This window comes from Alligator sinensis, unplaced genomic scaffold (genome assembly GCF_000455745.1).
Source record: "Alligator sinensis unplaced genomic scaffold, ASM45574v1 scaffold980_1, whole genome shotgun sequence".
In the NCBI taxonomy this organism is placed as follows: Eukaryota; Metazoa; Chordata; order Crocodylia; family Alligatoridae; genus Alligator; species Alligator sinensis.
Window position 1 is genome coordinate 616627 of NW_005842722.1, and position 19660 is coordinate 636286.

At 38.4% G+C, this 19660-nt stretch overlaps 1 protein-coding gene across 4 annotated transcripts in view; it reads right to left on the reverse strand.

Annotated features, from left to right (window-relative positions):
• Positions 1–6: 6 nt before the first annotated feature.
• SMG1 (SMG1, nonsense mediated mRNA decay associated PI3K related kinase) overlaps positions 7–19660 on the reverse strand; it is an 82718-nt gene continuing 63064 nt past the window's right edge. For 3 of the 4 annotated variants that reach the window (XM_025216285.1, XM_025216284.1, XM_025216286.1), the window contains 20 exons: positions 19520–19629; positions 18238–18456; positions 17601–17791; positions 17139–17311; positions 16606–16885; positions 15523–15795; positions 14993–15227; positions 12629–12855; positions 11646–11796; positions 11376–11565; positions 10662–11131; positions 8532–8669; positions 7118–7270; positions 6571–6750; positions 6126–6353; positions 5422–5633; positions 4564–4670; positions 3383–3562; positions 3184–3290; positions 7–2232 (listed from right to left, as the gene is read on the reverse strand). In XM_025216285.1, coding sequence (XP_025072070.1) covers positions 2155–2232; positions 3184–3290; positions 3383–3562; positions 4564–4670; positions 5422–5633; positions 6126–6353; positions 6571–6750; positions 7118–7270; positions 8532–8669; positions 10662–11131; positions 11376–11565; positions 11646–11796; positions 12629–12855; positions 14993–15227; positions 15523–15795; positions 16606–16885; positions 17139–17311; positions 17601–17791; positions 18238–18456; positions 19520–19629 — 3902 coding nt within the window. In that variant the 3' untranslated portion in view covers positions 7–2154. Of the gene's footprint in view, positions 2233–3183; positions 3291–3382; positions 3563–4563; positions 4671–5421; positions 5634–6125; positions 6354–6570; positions 6751–7117; positions 7271–8531; positions 8670–9770; positions 10086–10661; positions 11132–11375; positions 11566–11645; positions 11797–12628; positions 12856–14992; positions 15228–15522; positions 15796–16605; positions 16886–17138; positions 17312–17600; positions 17792–18237; positions 18457–19519; positions 19630–19660 lie in introns of those variants that run through there. The other variant, XM_025216287.1, reaches the window with a different exon arrangement.

Sequence of the window (19660 nt, forward strand, 5' to 3'; positions counted from 1 at the left end):
ATAAATCTTACACAACGTGTATTTCTGTGAAACTCTGGCAAAAGGGGAGACTGAATTGTCTATAACCTACTGAGAATGCAGAGCAGTTACCATAGTGCAAATGTTTCAAATATAAGTTTTGCCAGTACTTTTGCTTGGTGTTGATTCATTTTATTTGAGAATTGCTAGCCAAAGGACAAAAGCTCTCTACTCACACAGGCAGATGCAACTCCATTAATTTCAATGAAATTGTGTCAGCTCATGCCAGTAGTAAATTTGGCTCAATATCTTTAATACTTAACTTTTAATTTAAGTATATCATTTAACTGAACTGCTCAACAGTTGTGTGTTTTGACTCTGAAAACTGACTAGTATGATGGAATTCCAAGTTTATCTTTCAATTGCTTTTACATTAAACTTGCCAAGTTTACAAATGTTTTTGCTTTTGGTATTTTTTGTTTGTATCTGTACCAGTCCTGCAAATTCATCTGGAATCTGAAAGCTGAGCTGTCTGTTTTGGACATCCCCACCAGTAACAGATTTGTAATTGTGACTATTACGCGTGAGCGCAAAAAATATTAATAATAAAAAAAGTAACCTTCTTCCATAGTATGCTAGAGCTAATGCAGCCCAAAGAGGTTAAAATGGTGGGGAAAAAGTGGGAAAATATTTCGGTCAACAGACAGACTGACACAGAGCACACATAGGAAGTAGATCTGAGTAAGAATATGCCATTTTTAGAGAGACTTTCTGATCATGATCATACTCTGAGCACAAAGCTGAACTTAAAAAATAAAAATTTGGTGGTAAGAATTTCATTCTGAATGCATTATTAAACAAATGTCTATTGAAGCCATATGGTAAAGCAAAGTTACTTTGCCTATATCTTTACAAATCCTGTTGAACAAAAAGTGGAGAGTCCTTCATTTATTTTCCATGTATAAGCCCCAGGAAGTGAAGCACTCTAATTTACAAACGTAAATTAAAAATCTTAAGAAAGTGAATTAAAAAGCATATCACTCTACCTCCACCAGAACATCACTTTATTGTTTATCTGTCATCAACAATGTAAAACTCTACTAGATATTCTATCCTGGTTTTAAAAAGGTAAAGATTACATTGGATTAGCTATGTATTACAAAAGAAACTACAGCAATCACAGTAGAATGAGATTGGAGGGACAATTTTGAAGTACAAAAAAGTGTACACTGCAAGCAGAGGGAAGTGCACATTAAATCAAATGCCTGTTAGATTCATTACTTTTAAATGCACAGTGACAATCTGAGAAACTGTACATGATAGAATCACAGAAGTGACTTTAAAATAACCAAAATTACTTTTTGTATTTGACCATCCAACTCAGATAATCATTGAATGTTTGACGTTTTCAGTGTTTTTGGAAAATTTCTTGTTTATCAAACAAAAAATTTAAATTGTTAATTTGACTAAACTGTGAAGTACAAGGAGTGAAATAAAAAGTATATTGGAAGTACACCTAAACTACAAGAATAAGCCAAAAAGGGTGCGTGTGTGTAAGGTGTGTGGGGGTAGACACAAAGGCTTTTTCTTCTATCTCAGAAGTTCTTCCAATGTAGTGTGTATCCGATGTACAGCTCTTTGCTTTCAGTCCATTTCTGAAGTTCATATTTTATAGCCTCTTTTGTACTAACTGGTCAACTCAACCAGCTTTGTTGCCAAGCAACAAGAGTAACACAAGAATCTGAATGCATCAAATCTTCCTTTGCTGTGATTTCTTCGTGGCCCCTTTTTTTCTGTTTTGCTTGAACAGGGTTCGATGTTTCCTGAATTGTTCACAGGGTCAGGTGGAATTGAGTTCCAAATCACTCTGCGGTTTGTAGCATTCTGATTTCTTTCTGCAGCTCACCCCCGGACACGTTTGCAGTTCTTCTGTAGCAGAAAGACAACCGTGTTGCTCAAGCGGTGAGCGTTCACCCTTGACCCTAGGGGGTTGCAGACCATTGTGTTTAGCGTATCCCTGAGTGCAGCTATCCTGCAGGATTCACTTCCCAGTGCACCGAGATTTCCTAGGTTTCCTCAGAATAAGCCCCAGTATGCATCACCACCGGCTGTGGTGCAGCTATGGATGCCTGAGGCCGAGTTGATTCTGGTGGATGTCTGACCTCGCTGAACCAGACTGATCTGCTTCCTTCCTATTCATACCCAGGCTGTCCAACCTTCATACAGCTGAGCCAAGTTATCTAGATTAGTTGCTTCCTTAATCACATAGTCAACCTATTAAAAAGCCAAAAACACTTTTAAAATTAGGGTATTCTGAATATATTTTCAAATATACAAATAGACAGCAAGAATGATCAATAAATTAACAAGGGGTTATAATCTAGAAATTTCCAGAAATAAGATTATTCAATTAATTATTTAATTAAGTCTACCCAAGGAACAGAAACTTGTAGGGATGAAAGGACCACATATCCCATGTAAATCCTAAACCCTACAAACATGTAAAAGTGAAGAGAGCTTCACTACTGTTAATAGGGCTGCTTGGGTATAAAAACCAAGCACTTCCTTGTAAGTCCGTACGACACAGACCAATCATGCTCTCCAGGACCTGTGCAACCTTGTCTTCAGTGGCTGTGCACAATTATGTTACTTGGAAAGTTCAGTATCAGTTCTGATGCATGAAAGAAATGCATGATTAGTTGCGCTAGATCTCCATGGCTCACAGGAAGAAGGATCATTAAAGTAAATGTGACATTGGGATTAGGAAAGTATGGAACAAACTAAATGCATCACTGGTGCATTTTACACCAGTGTCTCCCTGCTTTGTCATGTGACTGCACACAAAAATTTAACTCGCACTGGGATTTTTTACTTCTCTAGCACATTAAAGATCTTGCAGTGTATGCCACTCTTCCTGCCTCCCCGCTCTAGCACGCTCTAATTAGCAGTACCAGTTTCCCAGGTTTCTCCCTGATATCAACCCATTTATTTTAAATAAAATAATTGGGACAGAGCACAATATTCTCATATACCTCTTCACACAGTGCTAGGGTAGTTTAAATAAACTTGACTGATCATAAAAAATGCTACTTCAGTGTTTATATTAACAGATGAAAGCTAGAGACCGCTCAACACCAAGGCTGCAGTTCCAAAGTTGTGCTTTAAAAAATAATAACTAACTTAGCCAAGATGGTTAACTTGGTAAACACTAAGTTTTTAACTCACCTGTTCAGCAACAGACATTCTCCTGTTGAGATCCACATCTCGGCCCTCTAACTTGGCTTTGACTCGTTTCCACACACTAACTGCATACGAATTTCTTTCTTGCACAGCTAAACGTATAAATTCAATTGATTAGCTGCATTTTATACTGGGGCATAATCAAATGAAGGCTTTTTATAGAAGTTTTTATTCTCTTATTTACCTTTTCCTGTTTTCGGGTCCCTGACAGCCTTTTTAGGACTACAAGCAACACTTTTGCCAGTTCCTGGAACTGTGCTTGGAGGTGTATCTGCTGATGTAGCAAGATTCTTCTGAATTAGCTTTCTGGCATTCTGTGACATAACCTCTGGCTGGGTCTTCTGCCCTGTATTGTTCCGTACCGCTGTAAAAATAAAGTTTAGTAATTTAAGTTGGACAACACAATTTAGAAAGATGACTAAACCCAAAATACATTTAAGTGGAAACAAATTCTGAACCACCAAGCACACACTTTTATATATAAAAAAATAGTATGTTAATTCACTAGTTCTTCAAAGGGATTATGGTAGCCAGGGTATAATAAGCAATTTAACCTTGTAAAATACACATATTAAGTTTGCAGAACCAGTATGCTATAGATATATGCTCATATATAAGAAAATGAATATCAGCATTTCAGTATACTTAAGTGCAGGATTCCCTTACCTGATCTTCTCTCCTGCTTCCCAGCCTCATTATTTCTGCTCTCATTTTCTTTGTATAAAAAACCCATTACCCAATTTAAAAAAAAACAACCCAGATTCTTTTTTTTTTTTTTTTAATTGTAAACCATGTTTTTTATAAAAGGTTAGAGGATTTGTTTCCAAGTTTAATCCCCCTGCATGGAATTTGCACAAATAATTCCTATCAACTGAAAGGAGTTAAGAATGTAAGCTTAACCCAAGTACAGATAGTAGAATGTTCTTAAATTGGAATACAAGTTTGTATGGAGATTGTTTATGGGATCTTTCATACCATGCTTTTATGCCATGTGAACATTATGAGTTTAATTTAAAATTAATCCTTTCCCACTAAAATTTAATAAGTGGTATCGATAGTTCAATTCTTTATTCCCAATAAGATATCTAGATGGTTCTACAGTAACAGGCTCTAGTGTGTTCAGGATATATTTGACACAGCACAGAAAGAACAAGTGTTAAAACTGTTACACATTCTTAGCTAAATATTCTTGGATTTGTGTGTTGAAGCCAAATATTAGATGCTACAAGAACTTTCAACTGAAAGTATTTATTAACTGCTAATAGCCTAGTTACATCTGCACAGTTGACTGTATAAAGAGAATCAGTGAGCTTGTTTTAGAAAAGCATAACTATTCAAAGTTTAAAATTTGAGATCCAGTGTTACCTGCAGCAAAGGTTGGCTGGTAAGTTGCAGCTGATGTTGGGCTTGAACACTCATTTGATGCATCTGTGACTAACGGTGACGCAAAGCTCACTAGATTATTGTAGACACTACAAAACATAATAGTCGGTAAAGTTTTTCAATTTATAGTAAAATTACTTGAAAATCTCATATGAAAATGAGTAAACAATTGAAATGAAATGAAATGTTATGAAATTATTTTGGCGTACTGAGACACTTGAGTGTTTGCATGTTGTTTTCTACTTCAAGCTTTATTTCCATACTAGCCAACTGCCCATCAGAAATGATGGGAGGGGAGGGGACAGGTGCAGACAGAGCACTGCCATCCACCACCCCATGCTGCCACTGCCTTCCAGGAGCAGGATACAGGGTGTGGTGGGGGGGGAAAGCTTGCCTTGCTGTCCCCCTCAGCCAGTACCCTGTGCCACTGCCACCTCCAGGGGAGGGGGTAGGGGGGGGAGGGGGGGAAGGAAAGCCCCCTCGCTCTATCTGCACAGTCACCGCTGCCTCCAGGAAGCAGGGCCCGGGGGGGTGGGTGCATCTCTGCTCTGTTGCCACCTCCTCCAGGGAACAGGGCCCGGGGTGGGGTGGGACGGTGAGGCCAGCAGCACTGGCCTTGACCACCCCCCCATCATAGCAGAGCTCTGTCACCACCGCCTACTGTCCAAAACACTCTTGGAGTACTCTGATTGGTTGTTTCAGTCAGCATTATGATTGGCTGCTGAGACAACCAATCAGAGTGTGAATACAGCATTACGGACAGAAAGACAGACAAAGACTTCCAGTATATTAGAATGCAAGAAAGAATATTTCCTTCAACCAAACAAAAGACAGTTTTACCTCTGACTCTGTGTTTTCAGTTCTTTCAGGGTGGGAGTTATTTCCTGCAGCATTTCAACATGCTCTTGACTGCGGACCTGACCCATAGCCTGAACTAATGTAAACAAAACTGTCTGAATATTGTCTTGCCATGATTTATATTCACCCAAGAACTGCCTAACACTATTCTCATAGGGAACATCTTCACCATCTGCCAGTGCTGCTTCTTCATCCTATAACAAAGAAATTGTGTGTTAAAAAATACAAGTTTGCTTTATTATATACTGCAGAAATGATTAGCACCTCTGCTGCCTATGATGGTTTCCCCAGAGATGATACATTTCAAGAGTATCATCTCAAGAAAATTAACACAAAGAAAACAAGTGTCAAATTTTAACAACCTATACAAAAATACATTAAGAATTCTTGTTTAACTTAATCCAAAATAGATATGTATATACAAAAAAAGAAAGGCTTTACTTTAACCAATGTCAGATTAACATAAAAACTGCACAATGGTACAGGACCTCTGCAATAGATCCCTGGGTAAAATTTCTTTGATCTCAAAATGTTTGTCTGTTCAACTTGACGCACTGGTTAATTTCTGCTCATTTCAATATATACACAATATTGCCTAACATGAACATCCTACCAATTATATATATTTTCCTGGACATGACTAGTTTGGTTCCTCAGAAACAGAATGAGGCAAGGTTCAGTCATACCTTGGCCATAGCTTTCAGCAGATGCTTGACATCTCCAAGTTGTCTATTGTGACCAGTCAGAACAGTTTTTATGGTGTCAACCAGATTCTGAATTGTTTCACAAACTGTTTCTGTCTGCTGTTCTTTCTCTGTTTGCACTGTTCTCTGCGTAGACATGTCCTGGGTCAATTGTTTATGAGCTGAAAGAAGCCATTCAGAACTACCAATAGTATGTTCAAAATTAGTGCCCTAAAGAGAAAAAGAAAAGACATTGTATCTATTCTGTTACAAACAATTATTTTCCTTCCATTTTATGTTTACCGTTAATAGAATAAACTTTGTACATCTATGCCTTGCTAGAAAAAAACATACAAAACTACTTAGCATTAAAAATAAAGCCGAGTGTCTGTAATAATAACTTTGTTAACTTAAGCTTTACATCACCGCCCCCGTCAATTTTACTCACCACTCTCTGAAGTAACCGAAGCTCCAGTTCAGAGACTGAACTATTAAACTGTGATGCAAATGAGCACATTTGTTGGCAACGTTTGATAAGTTCAAACAAAGCTGCATCAAGGTTTAAGGCTTCTGCTGTTCTAGTACGCAAACTTTCAAAATGAATGATGTTGCTGCAAAGGAAAGTAACCTACAAAAGCAAAAGAAAATGAAAGGCTCCCCATTAAATTACATAATATAGAAAACACAAGTATAGGCAGCTTAAAATTCTTGTCTGGAAAGCTTTGTTGAGATAAGAGCATTAAAGTGGCCTGCTAGGGTAATGGTGGCATTTCCTGGACTGTAAACACTATAGTAGTTGTTCCAAACTGTTTTTAAATGTAAAATTCACAGAAATATCTGACTACCCTTGCTAGCCCTTGTTCCAAAAGAGACTTATGCTTATTTGCAAGTATCGAGGGGAAAACAAAGTCTATTGTACTGCTCCTAGAAGAGGTAAACAAAGTTTCCCTAAGTTATCAAATAAATCAACCCTAAATTACTGAAGAAAGAAATACCTGATTTGCTCTTTGACTTTCTTTAAGGACAAGGTTTCTTCTTTCAGCAATGGTGGCATCAAAATCCTGTAGAACTGGTGCCAACGCAGGATTGGCTCCTCCTGCCCATTTCAAACGCTGCTCAATACTTGCTTCAAGCGCTGCTAACTTCTCCTGTGTTGAGAAAACAAATTTGAGACGAAACATACAAAAAACGCAATTCTTTTCTCATGTAGTTCTTATGAATGATGGATATTACCATAGTGCTATTCAGATTTTTAGCAGAGGCCATAATTGCAGTTATCTTATAATGGTATCAAAAGCTATAAACAGCCATTTCATTCATCCAAGAATAAATCACCCAATCCTGGGACAAAGTGCAAGCATACAGACATCCACACCCACTGTCCCAGGATATATCCTGAAAAAGTTTCCCAGAAAACATGGAATAAAAACAGCTGTTGAGTTTATCCTGGGTCTGACTGTCCCAGACTTAGACTTGCACTGAAACAGGTACAGGAGTCTTTACACATGAGGCTTGAATAGCAATTAACTTGAAATAGCCCTGATTGTCCTAGGAAAAAAAAGTGTTCAAGGATAATTTATAGGTACGTAAAAAGGGAAGCAACAGGCTTGTAAATCTGTAGAATCCCAAAATAAAAAGCTCTCTCCCAAGAGAAATCCAATGTGTTTTTAGCCAGGTAGTAACGGTTTATCCCAAGACTGCACCATTGAATCAATGACAGAAAAATGTCACCACATTAGGAAAAACTCTCACGAAGGGGGTAGTAAAGCACTGGAACGGGTTACCCAGAAAAGTTGTGGAATCTCCATCCTTGGAGGTTTTTAAGAACCAGACAGACAAAGCCTTGGCTGGGGGTGGTCCTGCTTTAAGCAGGGGGTTGGACTAGATGACCTCCTGAGGTCCCTTCCAATCCTGATTTTTTATGATTCTATGATTCAGCTGGCTGCTAAACCTCAATTAAAAGGGTGATGTGTGTACATGACAATCACAGGATATTTTTGTTCCAGGACAAGTACAGACACAATTTGCCCATGGACAAGATGCATCATCTGTTCCTAGCCAAAGTAATGGTCAAGATTTTATAAAAATAAGATAAATTGGCTCACTACATTATCAAGAATAAAATGAAGGGAAGGACAGGAGAGGGAAGGGGAGGGGGAGAAAAAAAAGTACTCAATATTTTTTAAAATGGGTCTAATTGCATACAGAACACCCGCTATGACATCTTTAGCCTTTACAGGTTGAGCACGGAAAGACAACATTGACAGAAAGGACTAGGTGAAGTTCAAAGAAAACTGAATTCAGACTGGCTAATAACTAGAATGCTGGTTTGGAGGAGGCAGATGATCTTGGAACATGTGACTGGGGGTAGTACAGTAAGTTATACACACACCCAATAAAAGAAGCTACCTGAACTGTTCCAATTGATGCTTCAATCTGGCTGAGTGTATGCAGCTTCTTTTTCATGTTGGCTAAAATTGCAGACCGAGGAGGAGGAGTAACAGACATGGCTTGAGGGCGACTTATAAGAAGATCTTCGTGTTGCCACTTTTACGGGAAGAGAAAAATCGTAATGTATATTGCTGCTTATACTAATGTTAAACTAGCAGAATAAATAGTATTTCTAGCACACTGGTTACAGTTCACAGTGAGGGTATGTTTTAAAAAATAATGACAATCAATAGTTGAGAGGCACAATAGAGAAAGGGGTACTGTGCCATAGACAGAAACCTCAATAAAAAGATATTACAGATATTCATGCAACACTGTTAAACAATGTGCTGTACACAGAATAATTTATTAACTATTTTTATAACAGCTATCACTGTTTGACATTCTAGAATATTTGTTTTTATAAATATTTCCTTAATCAAAGGGAAAACTGAACTGAAAGGTAGGACCACTTGTAATTGGTTAAAACCAAAACAGAATATTTACCATATTTACTTGAATCCAAGACAAAGTTTCCCCCCCACCACAATCACTATGGGGGGTGGGAACCTAAATTCAAGTGTTGGCCCAGGGTAGGTGGGCGGATGGCAGCTCAGCTCCAACTTTAAACTTGGGCTTGAACTGTCACTTGCCCCAGGCCAGGGTGGCTCACGCAGTGGGAGCATGGGGTGGGGTGGGGTGGGGTGGGGTAGGGACACACAGGGCAGACCCCACAGCCTGCCCGCTATCTACCCCCACCCCCTCATTTTGGTCTCCGGCGCTAACCTGGTCAGGCCTGGAGCTGCTGCTACCGTTTCTGCTCGCTTTGCGTGGGGCCAGGCGGGGAGCTGCTGCTACCGTTTCTGCTGGCTTGGCTGGGCTGGGCCTAGACCACCACTACTGTCTCCACAGGAGGAAAAGTCACCCCAAAGGTAAGCGACCGCGGGGGGTGGGGGTGGGAGGCGGGAGGCGTGCAGGGGCAGGAGAAGTGGGGACAGGCATAAGTAGCATGGGGGGGAGGGCAGCAGTCTGGCCCCCCACCACTGCTTTCCTTGACACAGCTGTGGGGAGAGGGGGAGGGAAGGGGCACACAAATTTAAGACAACACCCCCAAATAAATTAGATTTTACACATGAAAAATGGTTAAAAAAAATTATTTTATGTCTAGACTCTAATTTTTTGGGAGGTCATCTTAAATTCAAAGTAATCTTGGATTCATGTCAAAACTGTAAAATGCCTATCTATGAAACAGTTTAGTAATTAATATTTTAAATGGTTATTGTTCATTTTACCCCCCTCCCAAAATTAGCACTTAAATCAAATAAACCTTCCTATTACATCAACCTAACATATCACCCTGACTCAGATCATTTCTATCAAGGTAGTTCACAACCTGCTTAATTCAGAACAAACAGGTAAGTAAAGGATATGCCATACAACTCTTATTGCACCTTTTCCTTCAAAGGGCGCTGCTTCTGCTTTTAGCTGCAGCACACATCACTGGTCCATGAAGCTGACTGGAGCAGCACTGTCCTTTGAAATAAAAGGCACAGCAAAGAGGTGAAGCACCTCAGCAGTTCCATGGAGCTATTTGCTGGAGCTACATGCTCAAGCACCAATACGGAAATCATTAAGTAGCACTGTAGTTCAATTGATTCTATTGTTTTAGAATCAATATTGCAAATATTTAGGGAATGTTCAATTATTCAAAAGGAGAAACAGTTAAGATACTAAAATCATGAGGAAGGGACTTGAGGAAAGATCCAGCCATGGACACACACAGCACACTAGGATTAGAATTTCCTTTCAAGTACAGCTGTATTATAAAGGCCAAAAAAGCTATTATTGGTGCAAAAGGCAGCAAATGTCATACGCTTTTTGCTAGTAAGCAGCAATTTGGTTAACTGAAGTATGACTTATATAGTTTTAACAAAAGCTTAGGTTATAAATGTTAACATTTACAGCTTTGAAGGCAGCTGGACTCCACAAGCTACCAAACTGCCATTACCATTTTTCCAATTGTGTAAAAAAAAGAAAACACTAACTCCATTAAAACCCATAAAAATGGATGATAACTGAAGTGTATTCTTTATACAAACAACATATTACCTGGAACATAGCAATATGCAGCTGCACCCTCTGAAGGCTAGTCTTGCAAGAAGAAATACTGGTTTCAAGTCTGCGCACCAAATCATGCTTCTTCCATGCTGTGTCATATGAACTTGCCAATACTGTTGCCCTATTCATGACCAACTGTGAAAACTTGCCGATTTGAATATTGTGTTCTACAGCTTTCTTACAGAGATCATCCACAGAAACTTTGCTTTCTGCTCCAAAGTCCTTAGCCTCTACTTGAGCAATGATATCCACACCCAAAGCACTGATGAAACTGCACAGAGTAAGCCCCAAAGCTTGATTTGGAAGTCCAATTAAAAGTTGTCTCACAAAGTCTGCTGTGAATGCTTTTATTGGTTTGGCCATTTGGTCTTCACTAAAGCAAGAATTTCTATAAAGGGCTTTTACAGTGACAATCTGAACAGGTCCATTTACTGTGTTCTGATCTTCCAGTGAACTTGCTCCTTCAAAAGAAACAGTATTTCATATGAATATTTGTTATTTCTAGAATAAAAATCACTTCTACACAGACAGTAATATCCAAAATAGACTGAAATATATTTTTGGATATTAGCTGAATAAGGTACATTGCTAGACACAGTCTTATTCTGCGCTCATATTCCGTGTAAAAGGCTGGGAGAAGGGGGTAAATTCTCCTACTGCAGTGAAACAAAAACATACAGTTTGTTTTGTAGGATGCATATTTACCTGACAAAGTTTTAGAAAAGGTACCACATAGTCTGAAAAATTCTTTAATGGTCTGTAGTCTCTTCAAAAAGAAAATCTCCTCAAGTACTTGTCTGTTATTATCATCATCAAAAAAATTAACTTGTGTGCTACGGGCTTCCCTGATTATGTCAATCTTCCGCCAAGCAACAGGTATTTCCATCTTGTTTAGCTGAATGAAGGCAAAAAAGAATTAGTTCTCTTGTGTAAACGTGTTACTCCTGAAGAGCATGCTGAAAAATAAAGCCATACCTTTTCAATTAACAAACCAAATGCAGTTTCCACTTGGGCAAACATTCCATCAAATGCCACCAAAAGCATCTGGCCAGCTGACATTTTGGGAGTTTCATCAACTGAACCATTTCTTGGCTGAATCAGCTCGCCATACTGAGTATGAAGCATTCTAAGAAAAAAAAGTTAGGAAGTTGAAACGTTTTTTGCTTTATTAATGTTAAATAGGAAGGAAGCATTTAAAAAACAAAACAGATTTGTATTGAATAGAATAGACATGAAGCAATATTAAGCATCATTTAAATACCCCAGGGTGCCTGTAGACACGCCAGGAGGCTGCTCTGATGCACTGTAATAACAGTGTGTCAGAGCAGACTTGATTAATCGAGTCTGCCTGAGCATGCTAATTAGCATGCTTGTCAGCCTCTACATCTCATGTCCCCGTGTCCCTGTGCTTCAAAATGGTGGCGGGAGCACTTTAACTAAAGCTTCTTAGACAAGCCTTAGTTACAGCACTCCTGCCACCATTTTGAAGTGCAGGGACACTGATACACAAGACGCTGCAGGCACTTTCATTAGAGCGGCTCTCAAAGCCAGTCTAATTAAAGCACCCTCCCATCCCAGGAACATGTGTAAAAATGACTCCAGATTCCTTGGAAGCTTGCTCTCCTAAAAATAGTCTCTCTTTGTCAATTTCCTACACTTTTCTTTTCAAATCTGTAAGATGAAATGAATACACCCTACCCCCACTTTTGTGTTGTCTACAACTCTTACAGCTAGCCCAATCACCATACATGCAATTTAAAGCCTAATTAGGCAGCTCAAAAAATACAAGTTCCCAGCAGCTCGCATTTACATTGATTTCAGCATAAGAAGTTAAGCATTATCAACTATCATCTTTTGTATAACAATTTAAGAGACAAATCAAGAATCAGAAGTGGCAAGCGAGAAGATGGGAAAACACACCAAAATTGCACTAAAGGAAACACATGCAAGTTATTTACCTTGCAACATCAATATAATGGGTGTGCGTTTCTTCTTCCAGCCCCATTGCTGCATTTCTTAAATAGGCTTGAAGAGATTCAACTAGCGTTTGCAAAGGGACTCCATCAGTAGTTTGTTCAATAAGGCTGTCTAGTTCATGAAGCATGCTTTCTAAAGTGTATTCTCCTTTCATTAAGCACCTGAGAGCTTCTGGAAAAATGATCTGGCGGAAATTTGAGTTCAATTCCTGTCAGAAGTTAAACATGGAAGATTAGGTAAAAAAGCAAAAAGTTATTTTGAAAGTCACATAGAATGCCTATCGTTTTATTGTGCCACCTACAGTAAGGATATAGCCAGGAAGTGGCCTAATAGTACCATATTTCCTCACATACAACACACCCGGAATACACATTTGTTTTTGAAAAGCAGAATGAAGAAAAAACGGTTATTCCAGAGTTGTGGCTGCACAGAACAGGGACAGAGCCTAATCTTCAGCTGACTCACCCTCCCTTTCCTTCTTGGCTAAAGCTGAAAACACAGGTGCTCCTGAAGACTGGTCTCCATGGGTGGATCTATGATTTTGAAAAGAGCTGAAAGTCTTCACAAGGCTGTGAAGTAGGAGAAGAGAGACCTGGAGCAGCTATCAGAGAGATCAAAATTAAGCTAAGAAAGGTTAGCTTGATTAATAGAACACCAAAGACCATTAAAAAGAGGGATGATTGTTAACATCTCTAGACAGAAGAACAAGAAGCCATTAAGTCAACTGACTCCCTCAGCTGTTTCTACAGTAATGTAAGAGCTGCTGCAGTGGGAATCAGGAATCAGAACAGAGTGTTTCTATCCCAGGCAGAAAAATAAGCTCTCTTTTTTATTATATGAGCCCCAATTCTGGAGGACGGTAGGAGAAAAAAGTGAATGTTGTATGTGAGAAAATACAGTATTTTATCATATAAACACAGAATATGAATCCCTGTAGATTTCAGTTTTTAAAACTGTACAAAGAAGCATATTGTGTAAAATGAAAAGTAATCAAAAGCTCTCAAACATTTACACAGTATAAGCAATCCTTAACAGAAGAAGTATATTGAGGACCACCTTGTTTCCCTGCGATTTATGTAGAACACCTGATAAGTGATACCTGTAGTAACAAAAATCTCTTTTGTGGAAGAGTAATGAGAAAATACTGGGTTTTAGCTTATTTTAATGCTGTTTAGCAGCTGGAAATGAGGCTACCCAACACCAGATGACCCACAATCAACTCTGGACAGACTGACAAGGAAATGACCTGAAGGCAACTAAGGGTGTAAAGGCTCTCTTTTGGGAACTACTGGATCAGGGCATTCTGGACAAAAAGGCAGTTTAGATTTCTACTAGTGATATTCACCAACAGATATTTTCACTATTTCTGTGCTAAATTATATTATGTAAAAGAAAACCTATACTTAATATTTATTTACTATAATTACAATGCATTATGTCCTGGACTAAGAAAGGGGAAAAAAAATCAAAGACCCACCAAATTAGCCAGATACCTACTCATGCCACAGAAATCAATTCAGGTAAAAAGACGAGTACCTTAAAGTGAAGTAAGACAATTTTCACTAAGCAGAATGCATCAGAGGGCTGAAGTGGGCAGTAGAAGGGACCAACCACTGCCCTCCATCTCCAAAACACAAGATGCACCAAAAGAAAGGTTAGTTACCTTAGCTAAATTTAGTGAGCTTCTCAAATCCCATCTAATAGCTCAAAAGGAGATATGGCCATATATACATGCAAATTTCAAGTGGAGCACACTGCAAGCTATAGGCTTGCTTCAGGAGCACAGGTTAACACTTTGCACCTTGTCCAGATATACTCAGAACACTTTCATAAAGATGGGTAAGGGTGTTTTTTTGAAAGTGTTACACTTGTCCTACTTCATCAGATACCTAGGCATCTAGTGAAGACAAAGTAGTTGCTCTTTATTATTCAAAGTTGCCTTTAAAAGTTACAAATGTCTTTGAATGAATATTCTTCAAAATTAAGAATAAGGTTTTCCCTCCCACTCTTGGGACTTTAGCTCGTAAAGGATGCATTAAGAATTCCGCTTCAAATTACTTGTTTCGGGTGAAAACTAGTTTTTGCTGGAAGCAGAAAATATTCAGTACAATTTGAGCATGTATTGGGACTCCAAGCAACAGGATTATAGAATAATAGTAAACAACAAAACACTGGGAATCACTTAACAATTAAGCAAAAATGTAAGTAACCCATTGAGTCAGGGGGAAAATGGAGTATTTAAAATTAGCTATTATTTTAGGAGGAAAAAAAAATCTTGAAGCACTTGATTCAAATACATGGCTTAACTGAAGCCTTTGGGAAAATACCACAAATGTAAACTTTACCTGAAGTGAAATGTAAACTCCATTAGCCAAGTGAACTGCTTCCGAAGCTTCAATTGGGTTAGGAATATCTAAATCTTGGGGGACAAGGTGACACTGCTTCAGTAACTGCACAAGGCACGTAACATTCCCACTCATGCTACAAAGCTCTTCTAGAAACCAGGCTCCATCCCTTGAGGTCAGGTCAACCAGCTGCTCTCCAGCACTAGATGCTGCACCTTCCATCATCAGATTACGCCTAAATAAATTATTTCAGTTAGATTAATGTGTTAATATACTCTGAGCTTACTTTGCTCTTTTTAAAATTGATAAAATAGCTATAAACACATAAAATGGAACAGATCATCTGAGAAAGCAGACATCATATTACACAGGGTATTCTAAACAAAAGTCATTTAGATATCCACTACTAACATTAACAGATGGATATTTTCACTGCTTCTGTGCCAAAAGTCAAAATGTTAAAAAAAAAAAAAAATCGCCAAAAATTAATCTAAATTAATCAGCAGTATGTTTTGCAACAGGCTGCTCACCTTGTAAGTGTGCAAAGAGCAGAGATTATAACACTTGCTAGGCTCAGGGATCCCTCCTCTCCATTTTCATGAAGGAAAACCTTTATGCAACGTTCAATTTCTTTCAACTGTTCCTCACACACAGGCACAGTAACTGCTTCTTGTTTCAGACGTTCCACCTGTCTGATGAGTCTGCTATTGATATCGGCTGCATATCGCTGAAGGGTCATTTCTGTAGCTGTTATGAACTGACACACAGCTGGAGGTGGCTGAGGAGCATACTGCATTTCATACCTTTAAAATGAAAGCAGAATGACAAAAAGTGACAAAATTCTCTTTTTTACAAGCCCTCACAAATTGCATTGTTCTGTAGGAGAAACAGTCCATATATTCATTTAAACAGTTAATCTCATCAAATACGCTGGACTAAAGCCTAAATAGGAACACAATAGATACATGGGTAATGAAGCAAGAGCAATTGAAACGGCCTTTCTTAGCACAGTCCTCTAATCCAATACAGTAGACCCTAACTCTCCAGTCAACATACCCATGCAATTTGTATAGGGAAGAGGAGGAGGAAGCATGGAGAGAATACATTAAGGCAAAGGAAGAACAGAAGACAGTACTATTCCATTGAACTAGAGACACCTACCCATGAAGAATTGCTCACATAAAGAAATCTACTTTTTCAAAAGTTCACTTATAGTTAAGACCATGCTAACCACACTTTATTTTTTATACAAATCTAAGAGTTTTAAACTGTCAATCACTATAGGATTTCCAGTGATTTGAGTCTACAGTGCTGATTTTTCAGATAAAACTATTTGTTACAGGTGAAGTTTTCCTTTTTTTTTTTTTTTTAAACCATGCTGGTCAAGATCCTAAAATTGTGACCTACCATTAATAAATACTAGTGTTGCCCTCATTACAGGGCAACAATATTTAGCTTTATTTTAGCACTACAAAGATCCAGCTGCGACATTATATGTTAAATTTTCTCCTTTCTTTTAAAAACTTAACATAGTCATGTTTGAAGTGTCTCTGGCACACTAATCCAAAACAAGAATTAAAGAGTTTGGGAATGCCACTGTTTTGTCAACTTACTTCCTGTAGATATCCTGGCAACGCTCAACTGTCATGTTACAAACAAGATCGTCCATCCATGTCTTCCACTGTTCAATTCGGTGTTTCTGAAACACAGCTTTCGGGTACTGAAGAGCTACTGTTGCATAGTTGTGCAACTGTTCTAGACAGCCACGTAAAACAGAACGTCTCTGCTGAAGAAAAGCGCCAACCTCTCCTTCTAACTGCTCACACTGACTGATCAAGTGGGCCTGGCCGGCATTCTGCAGAAAGGCTGTTGCTGGTACATAACTTGGGGGACCTTTCAAGGAAAAGCAGATTAAGATTTAACTATAGTACTGCAAGTATTTGTGATGAGATTGTAATTAAATGATAGGTACATTATATTGAAGTTTTAGATACAGAGAGCCATCCAGTATTATGCTATTTAAGTCTTATTCTTACTGGAAGGCTTTCTTTTCAGTAAATTATAAATACTGTGTCTCAACTGATTTAACTGATTTTTCACAGATTAAAACTATTAGGAATGGGATAATATACTATTTATTTCATACCAAGGTCCATTTGGGTGCTAATTTCCTGCAGTAGACTTGCAAGTTGTGTTGCCTCTAAATTATTAAAAGCAGCCTGGTAATGTGTTATCCACTGCTCAAATTCATTCAGCTTCACCTGGATTGCCTCCTGAACTGCTCTTTGTTGTGATTGCAGTTGTGTGTGTTCAGAATACCTGAATTATGAAAGTTAAACTCCATTAATGATCATAAATTAAACCTAATACACTTAACTCTGTTGACCCCAAACAGCACTAACTTATTGCCTAAAATGTTTTATATATTTCACATAGATTATGTTATAAAACTATAAAACAATACTTTGATAATTTTTACAGATTTTCTACTCTAATATGACCATCAGTCTCTGGTTTGGAATGAACATGTTTTTAACAAAAAAAAATCTGAAATATATTATACCTTCAAGATCTTCAAAAATTACTATAAATGCAGTTATTTCTATACCTGTGCTGCAATGTATGAGATGGATGATCTGCTCCCTCTGCTCCTTCCAGAAAATCAATTTCCTCCAATAATTTACCCTGCAGTTTTTCAACATCTGTCAACTGTTCTTGCAAGTTGAGATACTCTTCCAAACTGCTGTCCAGCTTAGGAAGCACAGCCATCATTTCATCTCTGTTCTTAAACCAGTTCACCTATAACAAAGAAATAGAAAATCAGAAAACCAGACCTGACAGTTATTTAAAAATGGTGGAAGAGGGGGTAGGCCACAAAGATAGCAATTCATAGCTGTGAGCTGTTGCTCAGCTGGGATCCCTGAGAAACTTTTGAAGCAGATGAATAATTTTTCACCCTCTGGTCCCAATTCAAGGGGAAGAAAAAAAGAATAATTTTAGACACTTAAGCATATTATATAAAACAAACATTGGTATATTTTATATAGAGGTTAAGTACATGCTAAGTTACCCTCCCTAAATAGGAATATTTTTGCTAGCACTTTATACCCATTTAGCACAATAAAAAGCTGAAAATGTAAATTCAGAATGTAAAATAATCTGCATTCAATACTTTTAGATACTAGACAGAAGAAAAAAAAAGTGATAGCAAAAGGGAAAATGTTACTCTAGTTGAAATACTTCACCTTAATTTCAGCCACTCTAGAAGAAAAGAGGCTTCGTGTGATGTCTCTTTCCATTTCTCTCTTGCTCTGTTTGTTTTCAGCCTGCTGGCCGCCACCACCATACACTGCCCCAGCAAATCCTGCTTCCCCTCCTGCTGTCCAGTCCACAAGGGGATCATAAACAAAGGCCTCAAGCAAGGTAAGCAAAGTCTCCCTCCCACGCCGCATAATATGTAGAACCTATACATATTTTAAAATAAAGTTCATCCTGTTGTTAATTCATACAATTTAAGTGCAATACAGAAAATATCTGAATAGCCAAAAGAAAGCTATCCATAGGTTTTTCCTGAAAATGTAAGTAACACTGCAATATCTACAAGTGTATAGTAGCACTTGCTCACGGAACAGTTGCATAGAGGTTTGCAGTCTATCCTGTGACAAATGCAACCCTTGAAATCGTTCAGTTTGGGAGCTCAATTTTGGCAAATTAAAGCAGATTTTACTTTCTGTAGAGCAACATGTGGATGAGGAAAGGAGCCAGCTGGGAGATTTTAGAGAAGAAAAGGGAAAGTAACAAAATCCAAGTTATGTAAAAAAGAAATAAACAGCCCTATTGTAAAGAATATACATTAGCCACAGTTTGTTTTGGTGATTGTATCAGGTGCACCAAAGAATACAACAAAAATAAGAAAAAAAGACCAAAGTTAATCTGTCAAAAAAGACACTGTTAATCTGTCAAATGTATGACCAATGGAACTGTTCCAGCCAGCCAGCTGGTAGTTCAAGAGGTTACCAGGAGCTGAGAGACGTGGGCTATAGAAGAATTCAGTCCCCTAGGCTCTGATGGACATGGCCTTTGGCAGCAAAAGGGGAGGGAAGGGGGGAACAGGGGCGAGGGTGAGTGAGGGCTATGGAAATACAGTTGTCACTCCCCTACATTTCCCTCCCCTCAACCAGAGCTGCACTACTGCTACTGGCCCCACTGGTCTGGCCTGGGAGGAGCTCTGATGCTCTGGATTTAACCTGGAGCGAGTCTGACACCCCTACTTTAGAAGTAATCTAAAATTGCCTAGCAAAGTCTGGATCTAAACTGTATGCGCTTGTACTTTTGTACTTACTTTCTTAAATGTTTAATATACTTAAACGTGTCCCCAAAGTAATATTAACTAAGATACTATCCATTATTTCTCCCATTGTCAAACACAAACTAGAGGCTCTGAATGTCAGGAGGGAGAAAGGGAATATTTCCAAAACAATAAACAATACAATGGAGCCCCATGTTGGTAGAAGGCAAGTAGCTTACCTGTTCACATGAAAGTCTGAATACCCCTTCTACTCCTGTTACTCCAAGTGCAGTTTCGATATTGTGCGTCATTCGGAATGGAACTTTTTCTGGTACTCTAAGGCTTTTTCCTGTAAGAAAAAAAAGATTTCTCTTTACAGT